Below are 18,683 nucleotides of genomic sequence, written 5' to 3' on the forward strand. Positions count from 1 at the left end.
CAACCACCAACACCAAGGCACCGATCAAATCTACTAACAACAAAGATATGGCAAGACAGGGCATGGTGTTTGCTTTGGTTCTGGGAGATGTGCAAAATGTGGCAACGGTGGTGTTAGGTACATTTATGGTTCATGGTCACTCTGCTTGTATATTATTTGATTCTAGCTCTACGCATTCTTTCGTGTCAAAACTATTTGCTCCTCATCTAGATAAACCTGAAGAAGTCATATCTTATATACTACCTGTGTCCTCACCTTTGGGGAATTCTATAATTTGTACTTCCATATATGTCGCTTGCGAGCTCCACTTTGGAGATATTCGGGCATACGCTAACCTGTTACCACTTGACATGACGTATTTCGACATTATTCTGGGAATGGATTGGTTGAGTGAAAATGGCGCAACTATAGACTGTGTGACGAAGCAAATTAGTTTTAACCTTCCGGGACAGACCGAGTCCGTTTTTCAAGGACAGGAAGTAACTTCTCCACCGTATTTGATCTCTGCAGCAAAAGTTTGTAAATTAATTCAGAAAGGGTGTCGGGGGTACTTATGCAGCGTTCTGGAGGAACAAGTGGTGAACGGGAATACCAACATGATCCCAGTCGTTTGTGAATTTCCGGATGTCTTTCCAGAGGAGTTACCTGGGCAGTTAATAGACCGTGAGATTGAGTTTACAATCGACGTAACCCCGGGAACTCAACCCATATCTAAGACTCCCTGTAGAATGTCACCAGCTGAGATGAAGGAATTAAAAATCCAATTGCAAGATTTATTGGACAAGGGATTCATCCGTCCAAGTGTGTCTCCGTGGGGTGCACTAGTTTTGTTTGTAAAAAAGAAGGATGGGACACTCCGGCTTTGTATCGATTACAGGGAACTTAATAAAGTAACAATCAAGAATAAATACCCGTTGCCAAGGATTGATGACTTATTTGATCAACTACAAGGGGCTCAAGTCTTTTCGAAGATTGATTTACGGTCTGGATACCATCAATTAAAGGTTAAAGCTGATAATGTTGAGAAGACAGCTTTTCAAACCCGGTACGGTCATTATGAGTTTCTGGTTATGCCCTTTGGAGTTACGAACACCCCAGCAGCCTTTATGGATTTGATGAACCGCGTCTTTAAGCCCTATTTGGATGAATTTGTAGTAGTCTTTATTGATGATATTCTCATTTATTCGAAGAATGCAGAAGCTCACGAGAATCATCTTCGGTTGATCCTTCAAACCCTCCGGGAAAAGAAATTGTATGCAAAGCTGAAGAAATGTGAATTTTGGCTATGAGAAGTGGCATTTCTGGGGCATGTTATCACAAAAGAAGGAGTTTCTGTTGATCCACATAAGATTGAGGCGATCGTGAATTGGCCAACTCCCACTAATGTGACAGAAGTGCGTAGCTTTATGGGGTTAGCCGGTTATTACAGACGGTTTGTTCAAGATTTTTCCAAAATTGTTGTGCCGCTTACACAACTGACTCGAAAGGGGGTTGCATTTGAATGGTCAGAAGAGCGGGAATCTGCTTTCCAAGAATTAAAGACGAAGTTAACCACAGCTCCAGTTCTGGCTTTACCGTCTGGTACCGAATGGTTTGTAATTTACAGTGATGCATCCCATAAAGGATTAGGGTGTGTGCTTATGCAAGGTGGAAGGGATATCGCCTATGCTTCGCGACAACTTAAACCACATGAAAAGAATTATCCCACGCATGATCTTGAGCTTGCGGCGGTAGTTTTTGCTTTAAAGATATGGCTGCACTATTTGTATGGCACTACTTGTGAAGTGTACACCGACCACAAAAGTCTCAAATACCTTTTTACTCAGAAAGAGTTGAATATGCGGCAACGAAGGTGGTTAGAACTTATTAAAGATTATGATTTGCAGATCCATTACCATCTTGGCAAAGCCAACACAGTTGCGGATGCGTTGAGTCGGAAAAGTGTGGGGATTTTAGCAAATTTGGTTGCAGGGCAACAGGAATTAGCAAATGAATTGGCCAAAACGGACATGGATCTCGTATTACATGGACAAGAAGCTTTAGTGATAGCCATAAGAGCCCAACCAGCCTTAATTGAGGAGATTAAATTGCAACAGAAGGAAGATGATACTTTAAGGAAGATAAATGATGAGTTAGGAACCAAGTCAAGGCCGGGGTTTAGTTTGGTGGACACGGTGCTCAAGTTTCAAAACCGAATATGTGTTCCCAATGTGTTGAACCTTAAACAAAAACTTATGGAAGAAGCACACACTTCAAGATTTGCAATACATCGAGGGAGTACCAAAATGTACCGAGATTTGAAACAAAAATTTTGGTGGCCAAGTATGAAGAAAGAGATCGCAGAGTTCGTCTCTAAATGTTTGCAATGTCAGCAAGTGAAAGCGGAGCATCAGAGGCCAGCAGGGTTACTACAGCCCCTTCCAATCCCAGAATGGAAGTGGGAACATTTGACCATGGATTTTGTCGTGGGGTTACCACGGACTCCTCGAGGAATGAATTCAATATGGGTCATTGTGGACCGATTAACTAAGTCCGCCCATTTCTTACCTGTGAAGACTCAGTATAATGCAGACAAATTGGCAGTAATTTATGTGAACGAAATTGTAAGGCTGCATGGTGTACCGGTCTCAATTGTGTCAGATAGAGATCCGAAGTTTGTTTCCAGATTTGGGCAGAGTTTACAAGAAGCCATGGGTACCGAGTTAAAGTTCAGCACAACTTTTCATCCTCAGACTGACGGGCAATCGGAGAGAATGATACAGACTCTAGAGGATATGCTCCGAATGTGTGTGTTAGATTTTCAAGAAAGTTGGGAAACCCACCTACCGTTGGTAGAGTTCGCATACAACAATAGTTACCACTCAAGTATTGAAATGGCACCCTATGATGCTCTGTATGGAAGACCATGTTGTTCTCCCGTATGTTGGGCTGAAGTTGGAGATAAATCCTTACTCGGACCTGAAATTGTTCAATTGACCATTGAAAAGGTTAAAATTATTCGGGAGAGATTGAAAACTGCTCAAAGTAGACAGAAAAGTTATGCAGACAACCGACGGAGGGACTTAAAATTTAAAGCAGATGATCAGGTCTTTATTAAGGCCACTCCGATGAAAGGCCACCCAAGGTTTGGAAAAAGAGGTAAGTTGACACCCCGTTATGTTGGCAGTAATTTATGTGAACGAAATTGTAAGGCTGCATGGTGTACCGGTCTCAATTGTGTCAGATAGAGATCCGAAGTTTGTTTCCAGATTTGGGCAGAGTTTACAAGAAGCCATGGGTACCGAGTTAAAGTTCAGCACAACTTTTCATCCTCAGACTGACGGGCAATCGGAGAGAATGATACAGACTCTAGAGGATATGCTCCGAATGTGTGTGTTAGATTTTCAAGAAAGTTGGGAAACCCACCTACCGTTGGTAGAGTTCGCATACAACAATAGTTACCACTCAAGTATTGAAATGGCACCCTATGATGCTCTGTATGGAAGACCATGTTGTTCTCCCGTATGTTGGGCTGAAGTTGGAGATAAATCCTTACTCGGACCTGAAATTGTTCAATTGACCATTGAAAAGGTTAAAATTATTCGGGAGAGATTGAAAACTGCTCAAAGTAGACAGAAAAGTTATGCAGACAACCGACGGAGGGACTTAAAATTTAAAGCAGATGATCATGTCTTTATTAAGGCCACTCCGATGAAAGGCCACCCAAGGTTTGGAAAAAGAGGTAAGTTGACACCCCGTTATGTTGGTCCCTTCCAAATTCTGGGAAGAGTAGGTCCAGTAGCTTTCCGAGTTGCTCTCCCATCAAATATGAGTCAAGTGCATAACATGTTTCATGTCTCTATGCTTCGCGGATATCTTCCAGATCCGTCACATGTTATTGACTACCATCAAATTGAGTTGGATGACAAGCTCATGTATGAGGAAAAACTGATCCGCATTTTGGATCGACAAGTGAAACAACTACGACATCGAGAAATTCCAATGGTAGAAGTGGAGTGGCAAGAACATTACGGAACTGACGCAACTTGGGAAAGAGAGGAGGAAATGCAACATCAGTATCCGCATTTGTTTCTATCCTAAGGTAAAACAAGTTTGAGGGACCAAACTTATTTAAGGGGGGAAGAGTGTAATAACCCGACCCTCGTGCATGTTTTCTGATATATTTTCAGACCCTATTTTGTGTTTCTGGATGCTTAGTGTGAAACCCTATGAGAATTTAAGGCTAAGTGAACTTCATAATTATGGGTGCTTATCTGTCCAAAGAGAAACGTATCTGTTGCATTAGAATGTTTGAATAAAAATTTGAAGCCTTAGGGGCTTAATTATCTGAAATTAAGTTCATATATGTGATCAGCATAATTTTTAGGTAATATTAAGCGTTTCTGTGAAATTTCAATTTCAGATGTTTAAACGATTGATTTTTGTCTTTATTCAATATATATATATATATATATGTATGCCTGTGAGAAGCCTCAAGACTTAGACACTTCATACAACATATGTCCTGGGAGAAAAAAGGAAGAAAGGCTAAGATCAAGGGAGAGTAGAGAGAAATTGAAGCCAAGGTAAGTTGGATTTCCCTAACCCAATCCTCTCCCTCAATTTTGAAATAGAAGCTTTTGATGTTGTATAAAATCCAGGATGTGTGTGTGTGTGTGTGTGTGTATGTGTGTGTTGAAGACTTGGAATGATAATTCTACTATATGTGTATTTTGGACCCAATTCAAGTTATCTACCCATGCTTATGCCATGTTTTTGTATATCTATACATGTGTGTGTGAAGTTAAGAGCCTCAAGAATGAAATTATGTTAATGAGCTTCAATTATGCCGTGTTCTTGTCCAAGTCAATTAAGTTGTGTTCATGAGTTTAATATGTTGTGTGTTGTACCTTGATTTACATACTTTTTGAACCACGAATGAACCATGAATCAGCCATAAAAAACCCCAAGTTAAACCCCTTAAATATGCACCAAGGGTTGAAATATTGCAGAATTTCGGATTGGGAAAATGCAGAATCGCCGCACGTGCGGGAGTCACTGCCGCACGTGCGGGAGCCAATCGCCGCACGTGCGGGGATTGTGGCCACACGTGCGGGACCAGCCGCCGCACGTGCAGGGATCCTAGCCGCACGTGCGGCACATGTTGAAAAGTATGACTTGCACCGTTTTGCATGTAGGACCCTCTAATATTGTGGAAATGTATATTTGATGCCTTTTCGATATCGATAAATTCCTTCGAAGCAAAGCGAAATAGAAAGTAATTTGATATGGGAAATGAGCTAATATGTAAGTTTTAATATGTGCAGGGCACACTTCGGGAGGAACAGGCACGTCGTCACAACACTGTGAGTAGTAGTACCATTATATGCTTCAAATGTAGCTAAAGATTGTCATGAGTATTATGTTCATGCATAAAATGCAACTATGTTATGTTTCAAAATATGTAAAGAAAGAAATGGGAAAGATGAAAAACATTCATTCAGTAAGACTCTGAAACCAAGTTATTCGGTTATTGTAATATGAAACAAAGTGCTACACAGAACTAAGTGCTACGATGCGAGCCACCTCTATAGTCCGTGTGAGGCACCTCTTGAGTTCATACAAGCATGTTCAAGGGCTTAATGCCAACTCACTCAAGGGCTTAACGCCAACTTATTCAAGGGCCTCGTGCCACTATGTTCAAGGGCTTAACACCACCATGTTTAAGGGCTTTGCGCCATTACGTTTAAGGTCTTATAGCCGTCATGTTTCAAGATATCATGTTGCAAGCTACCATGTTTCAAGACTGAGCCAAGACCGTCATGAAATTAATACAGATTTAGATCAACTATGTGTGCACCTTTTTATGCTCTGATGTATTCTATTTCAAGTCAAGAATTATTTTATTTATGTACTACTATTTACTGAGCTTGGCTCACTCTGTGTTATGTCTGTTTCTGTAGGTAACCAACCAGGTGGTCAGCCCTAGCCCTGACACCCGTTTTCTTTTGTCAACCTTTGTGGGTCCAGGCACTGCACGAAGCCATTTATTTTTGTAAAGTTTGTTAAGATATTGGCTTACCTTTGATTACCCATTTAAGGTTGAATGTATAGAACTTCAATGATTTTCGTATAAGCCCATGATGGGGCTGGGACTGTATGTATGTTTGTATATAACTGATGCTATGAGATATAGTTTGGAACTTTATCTATATTCTATGGTGCTTATGATGCATGTGAGATCCTGGCATGTAGATGTAGCTCAATGGAGATTATATGTATCGTAATTTTCTTATTATATGCTTCCGATAAGACCCCGTATGTTATATACAACAGGTTAAATGTTTGTTTTCGAACGGGTCATGTCCAAACTTGTAGGGGCGGGTTTGAGGATGTGACAGGAACCCCATGAAGTCGAACAATCTCTTTAACATACAACCCTACTAAGTAGTCAACAGAGTCACTCATACACATCTCAAGAAAATGTGCCGATTTAGTTAGTCGGTCCACTATAACCCAAATAGCATCACTACCCCTTTGAGTTCTAGGAAGACCGGATACAAAATCCATAGTGATGTGCTCCCACTTCCATTCAGCTACCAACAAGGGTTGTAACAACCCGGCTGGTTTTTGATGTTCCCCTTTGACTTGTTGACATGTCAAGCACTTAGACACAAATAGAGTTGCATCCCTCTTCATACCCTTCCATCAAAATTGATGACACAAGTCATGATAAATTTTTGTGCCTCTAAGATGAACGGCCACGTGAGAGTGGTGGAAATTGAACTATTCCCAAAATGTATCACGCCCAGAAAAGTTCGTCTCATGCAATCACATTACCAAATATTATCAATACATAAGATCCAGGCAAATAGAACAGTAAAACACGCTACACATAACTTTCTTTTCTTTTGAACTATTCCCAAAACGAAGTTTACATAAGTGTTCCATAACACTACCTAAAACATAGATAAAAAGAAAACAGTTCAAAAGAAAAGAGGTAGAAGTTAACACTAGAGATTCATAAGGACATCTTCCTTATCACCATGCTCCACCATACGTTAAGTTTATAAACATCAATTTCCAAAAAAAAAAAAAAAAATACAATGTTCAACACCACGTCCCCAAGAAAACTTCAACAAAAACATGCTAGCTCTACAAGCATCATCGCTTGAGAGGTATCTCGTCCTCATTTCCTGAAAAATTGTTAACTTTTGGGGTGAGCATAAGCTCAGTAGGTGATGCATTTAACCAATTGTATAATCATTTGAAAAGGTTATGCTCATACAATGCATTTCATGGAAACATACAATAGGACTATAAAACAATGCTAGAGTATGCCATTGTTAGGATGCAAATGCATTGAACCTATCGCATGTTTTCCACATTCTCATCGGACATCCACAGATAAGAGTCCAAAATCAAACATACGCAGATAATTACAGTCACATATAGAAAATAGTCCCACATTTGCCGACTCCAGAAAAGGCGGGGCGATAGGCACTTAGAATATCACAACCTTCCACATTTGCTAGCTCCATAAACGGCGGGGACTTGGACACCCAAAACCATCTATTTTTCCACATTTGCCGACTCCAGAAACAGCAGGCTCGTGGACACCCCAAAATCTTTTCCCACATTCGTCCGGCGATATGCGTAGACAGGGCAATTAGGCACCTTGACTCCCTGTGCGGGTACTGATTACAATATGCAACTCAAATCCAACCCGACTCACTACCCGGACTCATAAGCTAATTACTACCATTTTTAACTTTCAAACGTTGGCACCAAGGTAATACCAAAAGAAATGCACAATGCATGTGATGCATGAATTTGTAAAGAATGTACAATTTTCCTAAGATGATATCAATTCAAAATAGTGCAACTCTTCCCATTTCATAAATCAAGGCATTCCCATCATCATTCATCACCACTTCTCAAGTTCAACATCAAAAGGGAACCTCCAAACTTGGATTTCAAACCCAAAACCAAGTAATTACACTCAATTTCATATTCTAGAAATTAATTGAGTAAAACCCCTTTTTATAAATTTAATTTGAAAATTAGGGTTTGAGAAAAATGAGAAAAATTGTGGTTTTTCTCTCCATTATGAAATTGAGGCAATCATCAATCATAAACAATGATATTCCGGCACAATAAGTGTAATTCCTTCAACAATCACATGATTTCACCCTCATTATTCCAAATCTTTAGTTCATAAGCTCAAATCAATACATATATACACACACACACACACACATATATACACATTTATATGAAAAATTAAGGAAATCACCACATAGGCTATTCAAGTTAAAGATATAAGGAGTTAAAAACACCCCTACCTCAAATTTGTATGCTAGGGTTACGATACACACTCGTACTTCAAAGATCAAGTGGAATAATCGGTGAAAGTGACGATCTAGCTCTTCTTTCCACTAATCTTGGAGAATCTGGGGTGAATCTTGAAGCAAGATCGAAGAAATATATGGTTTTGTGAGCTAGGGTTTTTGAGAAAAAGTGAGTGGGAAAGTGAGAGAAAGGAAGAATGTAAAGAAAAATGCTTGGAGTCGCTATTTAAAATCTGCTATCTTCGATAGGTTGCTCGAGCACAGGTTTTGTTGCTTGAGTGTAAGACACGAATAAGTGATCTCGCTCGAGCGTAGCTTCCTTCGCTCGAGCGGAAAAGAATATGTCCCAGAAGTTCTGCTGAGCTATAGTGAAACTACTGGGAGCATGCAATCTACGCTCGAGCGACAACTCCTTCGCTCGAGTGGCCCGCCTGCAAAATTGACATTTGCTGGGAGCTAAGGATCTACGCTTGAGCGAGAAAAGCTTCGCTTGAGCGGAGTGAAAAACTCAAGTGTCACTGTGGACATGTCTCATTTTTGATCTATTGAAGCAAGATGGTACAGAACCAGACAAGTTGTTATCAAAAAGGTCTAAGAACTCAAGGCTATCAAGTTCACATAACTCTATTGGAATAGGTCCTTCCAAATTTTTTGAGAACATGTTAATTCCAAGCAACTGGGACATGTTCCCCATCCATCTCGGAAGCTCTCTAGACATGTGGTTGTTGCTAATACCAATTGCCTATAAAAAAGGGAGAAAACATATGCTATTTGGAAATTTACCCACAAAATGATTATTGTCCAAATATAAATAACTCAACAAGGTTAAATTCACAAATGAAAGAGGCATTAGGCCATACAAATTATTGTTTGATAGTTTCAAGAACATTAAGGAGGAGCAACCACTTACCAAATACTTTGTTATCTGTCCTGACAAATTATTGCTAGACAAGTCTAAAACTTCTAAGAAGTGCATGTCTCGTAAAGAAGTAGGAATGTATCCCTCAAATAGATTTGTAGACATGTTTAAATTCCTTAAATTGGGAAAGATCATGCCTATGTTTCTTGGAATTTGGTCCTCAAGAAGATTGTTAGAAATATCAATTAAAGAAACAAAGGGACTGGGAGAAGATGGCAATAGAAAAGGCCTTATGAGGTGTCTTTTTCTCAGAGTAATAACTTCTAATCGTGTATTGTTTTTTAACAACCAAACTGGGAACATTCTAACCAAGATACTGTTTGATAGATTAATTTTTTTTCAAGTCATATTGGTAAAAGATAAATTGTGGAAGTTTCTTACCATGCTTGTTTGATCCACAATTTGATAAACTAAAAGCCCTAGGAGTCCATGTCTAACACTCAGTTTGGTCACTCAATCTGTTGTTGTCACCTAAAAGTACCTTAAGCTTTGAATGGTTAAAAAATGAAACAAATAAGAGCGGGATCTCGAAATTATTATAAGAAAGGAAAAGGAATTCAAGTGTTGTGAGATTAGTAAGTGGAGACAGGGCAATATTTCCAGTGAACAGGTTTGAGGAGAGGTCTAATAATCGGATTGATGTTAAGTCTTCAAAACATGAAGGAAGTGTTTCATTAAAACCATTCTCACTGAGATCTAACTTTTGGAGGTTAGAAAGTTCACACCAAACTATGAAATAAAAGAAGTGATGCTTAGCTTAGACGTTTTATCTGCGTGGAAGCACATTCAAATCATAACACAATTAATCTAAGGAATATGATCAAATTGTGAATACCTTGGTTAGGTAGGCTTCCATTAAAGTTAATATTCAGCAATGTTAGCACCCTAGAAAGGACATTATTCCAACATTATGAAGAAAGATCTTGTTAATGGATGAATAATCCAAATACAACTCCTGTAAGTGTTTCAATCCATCCAACCCTGAAAGATGTAGATAAAGAATTATTCACTAAAAATTATGTTCCATGAAAATGTTATATTTTGTGGTGTACAAAAACGTTATATTTTGTGATGAGAAAAATTATATCATTTTATAATTTATATTATAAAATTTGGAGGTATTATTACAAAAAATTATATTTTTGGGGAATCAAATTTTTTTTGGGAAGCCAAACCCACGTGGGGTTGTTCCCCTGCACGCCTCTCTCCCTTCCCTTCTTCTTTTGCTTTTGTTTTTGGTTGAGCAGACAGCCCAACTTTCTCTCCCTCACAACATCTCTTTTCCTTACAGCATCTCTCTCTCTCTCTCTCTCTCTCTCTCTCTCTCTCTCTCTATATTGTTGCTCAATCTTTGAGCTTCAAATGGGAGTCTTTAGAGTGAGAATTTGCAAAAGTTCTGTAAATAAAAGTTGGAGAGCTCATTGTGATCTTCGCAATGGTGGTCTTGGATCCATGATCGGGCGATGCTTGCATTTTCGGATTTGCTTTTTTTCATATTTGAGGTAGGGACTTTCTTCACATTATTACATTAAAGCTATGTTAGGGTTCTTTTGAGAAAATATGTCATTATAAGAAGTATTGCATATATATATATATATATATATATATATCTTTTAGATTTTTCTTTTGTAATTTTTTGCAAGAAAAATTATGTTGAAGTGTTAAGGACATTGATATTTTGAACTTGATTTGGGAAAATCATCTTGTGTTGATAATTTTGTTTAAAATTTGAAAATAAAATTTATAGTTGTATGGGTTGCATCTACCTCATATTATGGTTAGATAATTTATTTTGAGAAAATAATGTTGAAATATTTATCTCATCCTTGAGTTTCGGAATTTATTTTTGAGAAAAATAAATTGATATTGAGGAATATTGTGTAAATTTTGTTTTGGGATTAAAAATTGTAAAAGTGTTATATTCATGATATTTTATGAAAGATGTTATGTTGATGATTTAGTTGTGTTCATTTTTGTGAAAATAAAAATATGAAATGTGGACTTTCGAACTCATAACCTTGAAAATGTTACTCTTGGGCATATTTCATATTTTCTATGTAAATATCATGTTGGTTAGGTAATTTTAGAAAAAGTTGTGAAATTGTTATTAGTAGAGAATTTGGGAAAAAAATTAACTTTTTAAGTATCTTGGCATGAAATATGGTTATGTGTGAGAGATGAGGCATGTGAAGTTATGTTTGGTATTACTAATTTGAATTTTGTTTTGAATATAATGAACTTACTAATTTAATGGATCAAATTAGTTTGGTTAAAAGTTTATATCCTTTATGGTTAAAAGTGTGTAATTGAGATTATACCATAACTTTTGATATAGTAGGATGGAAATAGTAATATTCAATAAGTATGGGATTTGGAGAAAATCATATTGGTTATCTTGGTTGAGGTGGAACAAAATTGATTGAAAGTTTTGTGTGAATCAAGATAATTGAGAAATTGATTTTTAGTTTTAATAGTTGGAGTATGCTAATATGTTGTTTTTGAATTGTAAATTGAGAGTTTGGTTAAATTGGGAGTTGATTACTTATAATCTTGCTATTTAATGCATTTTTGTGTATAAAATTACATGTGGATATTTGAAAGTGAGAAAGTCCCAATTTGTGGAAAATCCAAAATGGTAATGTTTTGGGAGTTGTTGGATTATTGGCATAGGATTTTGTTTGGTTTCAAAATTGAGGATTTGATTTAGAAAACACTTATGAAACTTTTGGATTATCGAGTATTAGTTACTCCTTTAAAATGTTGAGTTTAATGGAAAGTTATATAGGTCTTGAAAATTTGTCTTTAAAATGTGGAACATAGATTGTTTCTAAATGTTAGGAATCATGGGAGATTCCAAGTTATGGTTATATGTTGGATTGTACGTCCATATTGTTATCTTTTAATTAATACATTGGAGGTAACTTATTTTGGCTACCGGTGGAAATTTATCATGTTGCATTTAATGAGGGATTTCTTGGAAGGATGAGAAATGTTGGAACTTTGGAAGTTTGATATATAGTATGTTATAGAATTGTCTTGAAATGACTAAATTGGAAATGTTGATTAACTTGTGGAGACTATATGAATGTGGATATCGTTGGATTATCTCTTGGAATTGTATTATGATATTACATTGATATAGATATGGAATTTGATCACAATGGAGCATTTTGCGGTGGAATTGAAATTGGAACTATTCTAATGCATTGTTACATGTTTCATTTCCATTCCATTTCATTGTTATTATGGGTTTCGTATTACACTTGAAAACTATTGTTTTGAGAAAGGAATTGCTTTTGGTGAAACAAAATCATTTTGATTTGTTTTGGGTCAATGCATTGGTAAATCCGAATAGGGGGTGTAGTTTGATGTTGGTTAAGTTGGCCTGAGTGTCTAGGGTGAAAGACCGAAAACACGCGCGGAGGAGGTACCACTGCCCTTCCGGTGAGAGATCGGTAAAGTGGGGATTTGGTAGTGCTCGATATGCCTACTTGCAGACACTATCCTAGGGATTACCTGAGTCATATTTACCACCTTGAAATTTCATTGAAATTGAAATTGTTGGATTAATGTGTTTTCAAATTGACATTGTACATAAGATTTTCAAAAGATGAGAAAAATATTTTGAGCATGGCATGACATATGCACTCATCTCATAAGACTGTATAAAATGTATTTGATGCTTTGTTATATGTCATTATGAATTGTTTAATTATTTGATTCAATTGATAATGAGATAATTGAATGAATTGAAAATGATGTCACATTGTTATTGAAGCATTTTTATTTACTTAAGTTAACTGGTTGTGGTTAATTAAATAAATTGGATTTAAGAGATTATGTAATAGAATATATGGTTTGACATGATATGATTTCACGTATATGTATGAGTACCTTTGTACCCGCATATCTTCTAATGTTTTAATATGAGATTATTTGGTGAGCTAGTGGTTGCTCACCCTTGCGTGTACATGTGTACAGGGAATGCTTTTCGGATTTGAAGATCAAACAGTGGGTTTTACCATTTCATAAGTGTAATGTAATGATGGATTGTACTACTTCATTTGTTTGTTTGGCTGAGTGCTATTTTTTTTTTTTTTTTGGTAAAGAGTAGCTCTTTCAAATTATTTATCAATTAATAGTGAGTCAAGTACTAGAAGCAAAAGATTGATTAAGGAAGCTCAGGCATCAGTCCAGATGAGGTAGTCACTTGGCATAAATTTCAAAGGGAAAGAAGTTGAAGCCATAGAAAGAATTGTTCAGATAGAAAGCAAGGATTTGGAAAGGATTGAAGGTAGGGGAATGGCTGTTGATGACTAAATTGATGATGCAGGGGTGCAGGTGTAACATATGATTCCTTATGAGGATAATGACATGGAATGTTAGAGGTCTCAGGAGACAAGAAAAAAGGAGGAAGATAAAGGTAATGATAAAAGAGGGTGGAGTGAACATAATCTTATTACAAGAAACCAATAGTGGTAGCATGGAGGAAGAGTTCATTAAGTTGACGTGGCCGTTTGAGAAGATAGAGTTCATGTGAGTAGATGCTGATGGTACTGCAGGTGGTTTGCTATGCATTTGGAATCCGGATATATTCAGGCTTAAGGAGTGTTGCAGCTCAAGAAGTTTTGTCCTACTTTCTGGAACTGTTGGTGTGGGTTTTGAATGCACTATAGTAAATATTTATGCCCCAAATGATGGAGTTAAAATGAGGCTTTTATGGGATTCACTGGGTAGATTAAAAACCCATTATTCTAATCCTTGGTGTTTGGGTGGAGACTTTAATGAAATTGGGTATATTAGTGAAAGAAAGGGATGCTCAAGAAGGGAGAGAGGTATGCATGATTTCAATGGGTTAATTGATCAGTTAAACCTAGTGGACCTACCTATGTTGGGTAGAAGTTTTACTTGGTGCAATGCTCAAGATGGGGATAGATGGAGTAGGATAGATAGGTTCCTCTTGGATAATAGGTGGTTAAAGGAATATTCATTTAAGCAATGGGGTCTTCCCAGAAGTATTTCTGATCATTGCCCAATACTGTTAAAGGAAGATGATAGAAATTGGGGTCCAAAACCTTTTAGATTTATTAATGCTTGGTTCCTTCATCCTAAGTTCAAAGTTGAGGTGAAGAAGTCTTAGGATGAAGCTGCTGATAGAGAATGGGCTGGCTTCAGATTAATGAGGAAGCAAGCTAATTTAAGGGCCAATCTCAAAAGATGGAATTCTGAGGTTTATGGAAATGTGGATGTTCAGTTAAAGAAGGCAGAGGAGGAGCATCATGAACTTGATTTGGTAGTTGAGTCAAGGAACCTATCAGAATCAGAAATGATAAGGAGGAGGGAAGTTAGAAGTATAGTGTGGAATTTGAGTAGGAGAAAAGAGAGCTTATGGCACCAAAAATCTAGAATGGTGTGGGCTAAATGTGGGGATAAGAATACAAGGTTTTTTCATCTGATGGAAAGTTCTAGACAAAGGAAAAATATGCTGGATTCGGTTATGGAGGATGGGGTAAGGTTGGTGGAACCAGTTAGAATTAAACATGCAGTCCTTAAACATTTTAAAAGAGGTTTTACGGAGGAGTGGTGTTCAAGGCCTAAACTTTCTGGCTTATTCTCATCTATAGACCCTATGTAGAATGATAATCTAGTAGCAGCATTCATAGAGCAAGAGATTTGGGCTGCTGTTAAAGATTGTGATGGTAATAAAGCTCCTGGGCCAGATGGGTTTAATATGGCCTGCATTCAAAAGTGCTAGAAGATAATGAAGAACGAGTTTCTCCAATTCATGAATGAATTTCATGAGAATAGGAAGTTGGTCTCAGGTTTGAATAGTTCCTTTATCACTTTGATAACAGAGAAAGAGAACCCAAGTGGTCTAGGTGATTATAGACCAATTAGCTTAGTTAACTCAGCTTATAAAATTTTAGCTAAAGTTTTGTCTTCAAGATTAAAGAAAGTTCTTCCATCTGTTATTAGTGAAGCCCAGTCAGCATTTTTGGGGGGAAGGTTTATTCAAGATGGAGTATTAATCGCTAATGAAGTGGTGGATTTGTGGAAATCATCTAAAAAGAAAGGAATTATTTTGAAATTAGATTTTGAAAAGGCCTTTGATTCAGTAAATTGGGAGTTTCTTCTTTCAATGATGAAGAATTTTGGTTTTGGGGAACAATGGGTGAGGTGGATCAAAACATGCATTTCTTTAACTAGGATTTATGTACTGGTTAGTGGTTCTCCGTCTGCAGAATTTGCTCCTCAAAAAGGGCTTAGGCAGGGCAACCCGTTATCATCTTTCTTGTTCAACATTGTTGCTGAAGGTTTGAATTTGCTGATTGAAAGGGCTAGGGAGTTGGGTTATTTAAAAGGGGCAACTATAAGGCCTAATGAGTTGAAGGCCTCCCGTTTGCAATTTGCAGATGATACTGTCATTTTTTCTGAGGCTGATAGGGTGGAATTGGTCAATATAAAGAGAATCCTAAGGTGTTTTGAGTTAATGTCTGGGTTAAAAATCAATTTCCACAAGAGTGTGGTGTGTGGGGTTGGTGTTAATGATGAGGCCATTAATGATTTTATCTCAATCATGCACTGCCACAGTCAAAAGCTTCCTATTACTTATTTGGGCATATCTCTTGGAGCAAATCCAAGCAGAAAGAGTACTTGGAAACCAGTGATTGAGAAAGTAAAGAAGAAATTGGCTTCATGGAAAAGGAAAATGCTATCCTTTGTTGGCAGACTAACACTGATTAAAGCAGTTATATCCAGTTTACCATCCTATTTCCTATCAATTTTCAAACTACCTGTGGGTATGGCTAAGCAGCTAGTGAGGATTCAGGCAGCTTTTCTGTGGGGTGATTCTGCTACAAAGAAGAAACTTCACATGGTCAATTGGAGGGTGATATCAGCAAGCATTGACCAAGGGGGTCTAGGGGTTAGAAATCTTGGAGAAGTCAATGACTGTCTTTTGCTCAAATGGTGTGGAGGTTTGGGGTAGAGGACAAAGCTTTGTGGAAATAGATCGTGTGTGGTCAGTATGGTGTGGTTGGGGGCAATTGGGTTCTACTTAATATTACTAATGTTTCAATGTCCAGGGTGTGGAGTGATATCCTTCAATTGTTGAAAAAAAACCTGCTTTTGTTGAATTTTATCTTTCAAACCTCCAACTATCAGTAGGAAATGGGGGTAGAATTCATTTTTGGGAGGATAAGTGGTTCAAGAATGTATGCCTGAAGGAGGAGTTTCCTCGATTGTATAGCTTATCAAAGGAGAAAGATAGCACTGTTCAGCAGATTTACCAGAGGAGGGGACAATCTTTTGAGTGGAATTTAATTTTTAGAAGACCATTGCTAGCATGGGAAGAAGAGGAGGTATTAAGATTGTATGGCTTACTCAGGGAAGCACCCACTCTGTCTTTGGAGGCTGAGGACTCATGTAAGTGGGTGGCCAATCCAGAAGGATCATTCAAAGTAGCAGTAGTGTGGAATTGGTTAATGCACTCAAAAGGTCCAACACTTAGTGTTACTAAGGTACAGTGGAAAAATCATGCTCCACCCAAGGTAAAATTTTTTGGATGGTTGGCTTGGAGAGGTAGACTTAAAGCTGCAGCTATTTTAAAAAATCTGGGAGTGTTAAATGAGGAATCAGATGCATTATGCCTGTTTTGTAAATCTAAGGAGGAGTCAGTCTATTATCTCTTGTTGTTTTGCACTTTTGCTTGGAAAGTTTGGACTGATATGATGCAATGGTGGGGTCTAGTGTGGGTTTTACCTGGCATAGTTGAGGACTTATTGCTTTGGTGGTCAGGAATCAAATTCAACCAGATTGTCCTTAAAATGTGGAGAGTGGTACCTTTAACAGTTATGTGGTCTTTATGGAAAGCTAGGAATGAATGTCTTTTTAGTGGCAAACCAGTTGAGTGGAATGAACTAACAGAATTGGTGAAGGTAAGGGTAGCACTTTGGAGTAAAATGAATACAGAGGGGATACTATACTTAGTGTAGCAGATGGTCACTAATTTGCATCAGATCAAGGATTGTGTTGGAGGAGAAGGTTGCTCCTGGGTTGATGTAAGTTGGTTGTGATAGTTAATAGATGGGAGCCTTGCTAAACTCTGCAATGCAAATGAAGCAGCCCCAGATTGGGTTGGGCCCTGGTTCTTGGTTTTGCTTAGAATCTGTTGGGTGAAGTAGTGTGTCAGAATTGGAGGTTGAATGCTATGGTTTAAGTCTGGTGCCTTGCAACAGATTTGTTGTTTTGTTTGGACACCTCCTTGCTGCAGAGGGATTGATTCCCTGGGGGGTTTTCTGATTTGTTCTGATCTGGTTGAGCTGATCTGACCTGTTCTGATCTGATTTGTTTTATTCAAACTGGTTTATTTCTATCTGTTGTCCAAGTGCTCTGCTGCCTGACTTCTTGTTTGTCCAATTGGCTATTGGCTACTGCTGCTGGGGTTGATGTTTTGTTCAATTTGGTTTACTTCTGTGACTAATTGGAGTTGTTCTTCTGGCGGGTTTACTTTTGCTCTTGAATGGTGGCATATGGATTGATCTGAATCGTTTGTCATCATCAGTGGGCCTGCATCAGACGCTTGTGTAGGTGCATTGTTTATAACCATCAGCTACATCTCTTGTTTGTGATTTGGTCTCAGGTCTGGTGGTTGTGTTTCTGGTTTTGCACTAATGTTTGGGGGGGAAGAATCTGCACTATGCTCTGTTGGTGTGTATGATTTGTTATGGTTGTTCTATCTGTTATATCTGTCCTGGCTCTGGGTTTGTCTCTGTGAGCTGAACCAGTTGTTGCTTGATCTGGTGTGCTGGTCTCAGGTCTGGTGGTTGTGTGTATAAGCGGGGTGAATTGATGTTCTGGTTTTGCAGCTTTTGTGAATGATCTGGTTATGCAGCAACATTTGAATTGTTGCAATGGGTATAGTTTTGGACTGGGCATTTGGACTGAGGTCTTGTTTGTGGCTGTTTGGTGGCTGTTTTTCAATGTGGAATGATATTGTTTAAGTTTGCACTGCTGCACTAATGTTTGGGAGGGGGGGTGAATCTACTCTATTTTGTGTTGGTGATCTGGTGTAGTTGGTGGCTATTTTTGTTTTTTTCTATTTTCTTGGTTGGTTGCTCACCAACTCTGGGGGTGCTAGAAAATGAGAGGATAGGCTTTTTTGTGCCAACCTAGTTGGGATGATTCAGCCCATTGTGATGCTTCTGCACTTGCCTTTCTTTATTAATGTATTTTATCTTGTACTTTGTACTATATTTTACATCAATGAAGCTCTTTGTTTTGCTGATCAAAAAAAAAAAAAAAAAAAAAAAAGAGTAGTGTCCTCTCTTTTATTGTAAGCCTTAGGGCATTTCGTTTATTTGTATGAAAATGTCACTGTTGTATAACGAGAGGGAACATGTATATTTAATTATTCATCATTTCATCAAAGGATG

General features: G+C 37.9%; 1 protein-coding gene across 1 annotated transcript; it reads left to right on the forward strand.

Moving 5' to 3' along the window:
* The first annotated feature begins 15,010 nt into the window (after nucleotides 1-15,010).
* Nucleotides 15,011-18,241, forward strand: LOC145823827 (uncharacterized). Its single transcript, XM_082923352.1, has 5 exons — nucleotides 15,011-16,226; nucleotides 16,414-17,186; nucleotides 17,328-17,395; nucleotides 17,891-18,050; nucleotides 18,143-18,241. The coding sequence occupies exons 1-5, from the start codon at nucleotides 15,011-15,013 to the stop codon at nucleotides 18,239-18,241; spliced, it is 2,316 nt and encodes a 771-aa protein (XP_082779478.1).
* The last annotated feature ends 442 nt before the right edge of the window (nucleotides 18,242-18,683 follow it).

The sequence above is a fragment of the Camellia sinensis genome, chromosome 4, assembly GCF_055761805.1.
Source record: "Camellia sinensis isolate YWXY chromosome 4, ASM5576180v1, whole genome shotgun sequence".
Classification (NCBI taxonomy): Eukaryota; Viridiplantae; Streptophyta; class Magnoliopsida; order Ericales; family Theaceae; genus Camellia; species Camellia sinensis.

Bases quoted from the DNA above. Each gene is read 5' to 3' on its own strand.
- LOC145823827 (XM_082923352.1), top strand. From the start codon at position 15,011: ATGAAGAACGAGTTTCTCCAATTCATGAATGAATTTCATGAGAATAGG. The intron at 16,227-16,413 runs GTTTGGGGTAGA...TCCAACTATCAG, and splicing joins TTTGCTCAAATGGTGTGGAG to TAGGAAATGGGGGTAGAATT. The intron at 17,396-17,890 runs GTTCTTGGTTTT...ATTTGGTCTCAG, and splicing joins CCAGATTGGGTTGGGCCCTG to GTCTGGTGGTTGTGTTTCTG.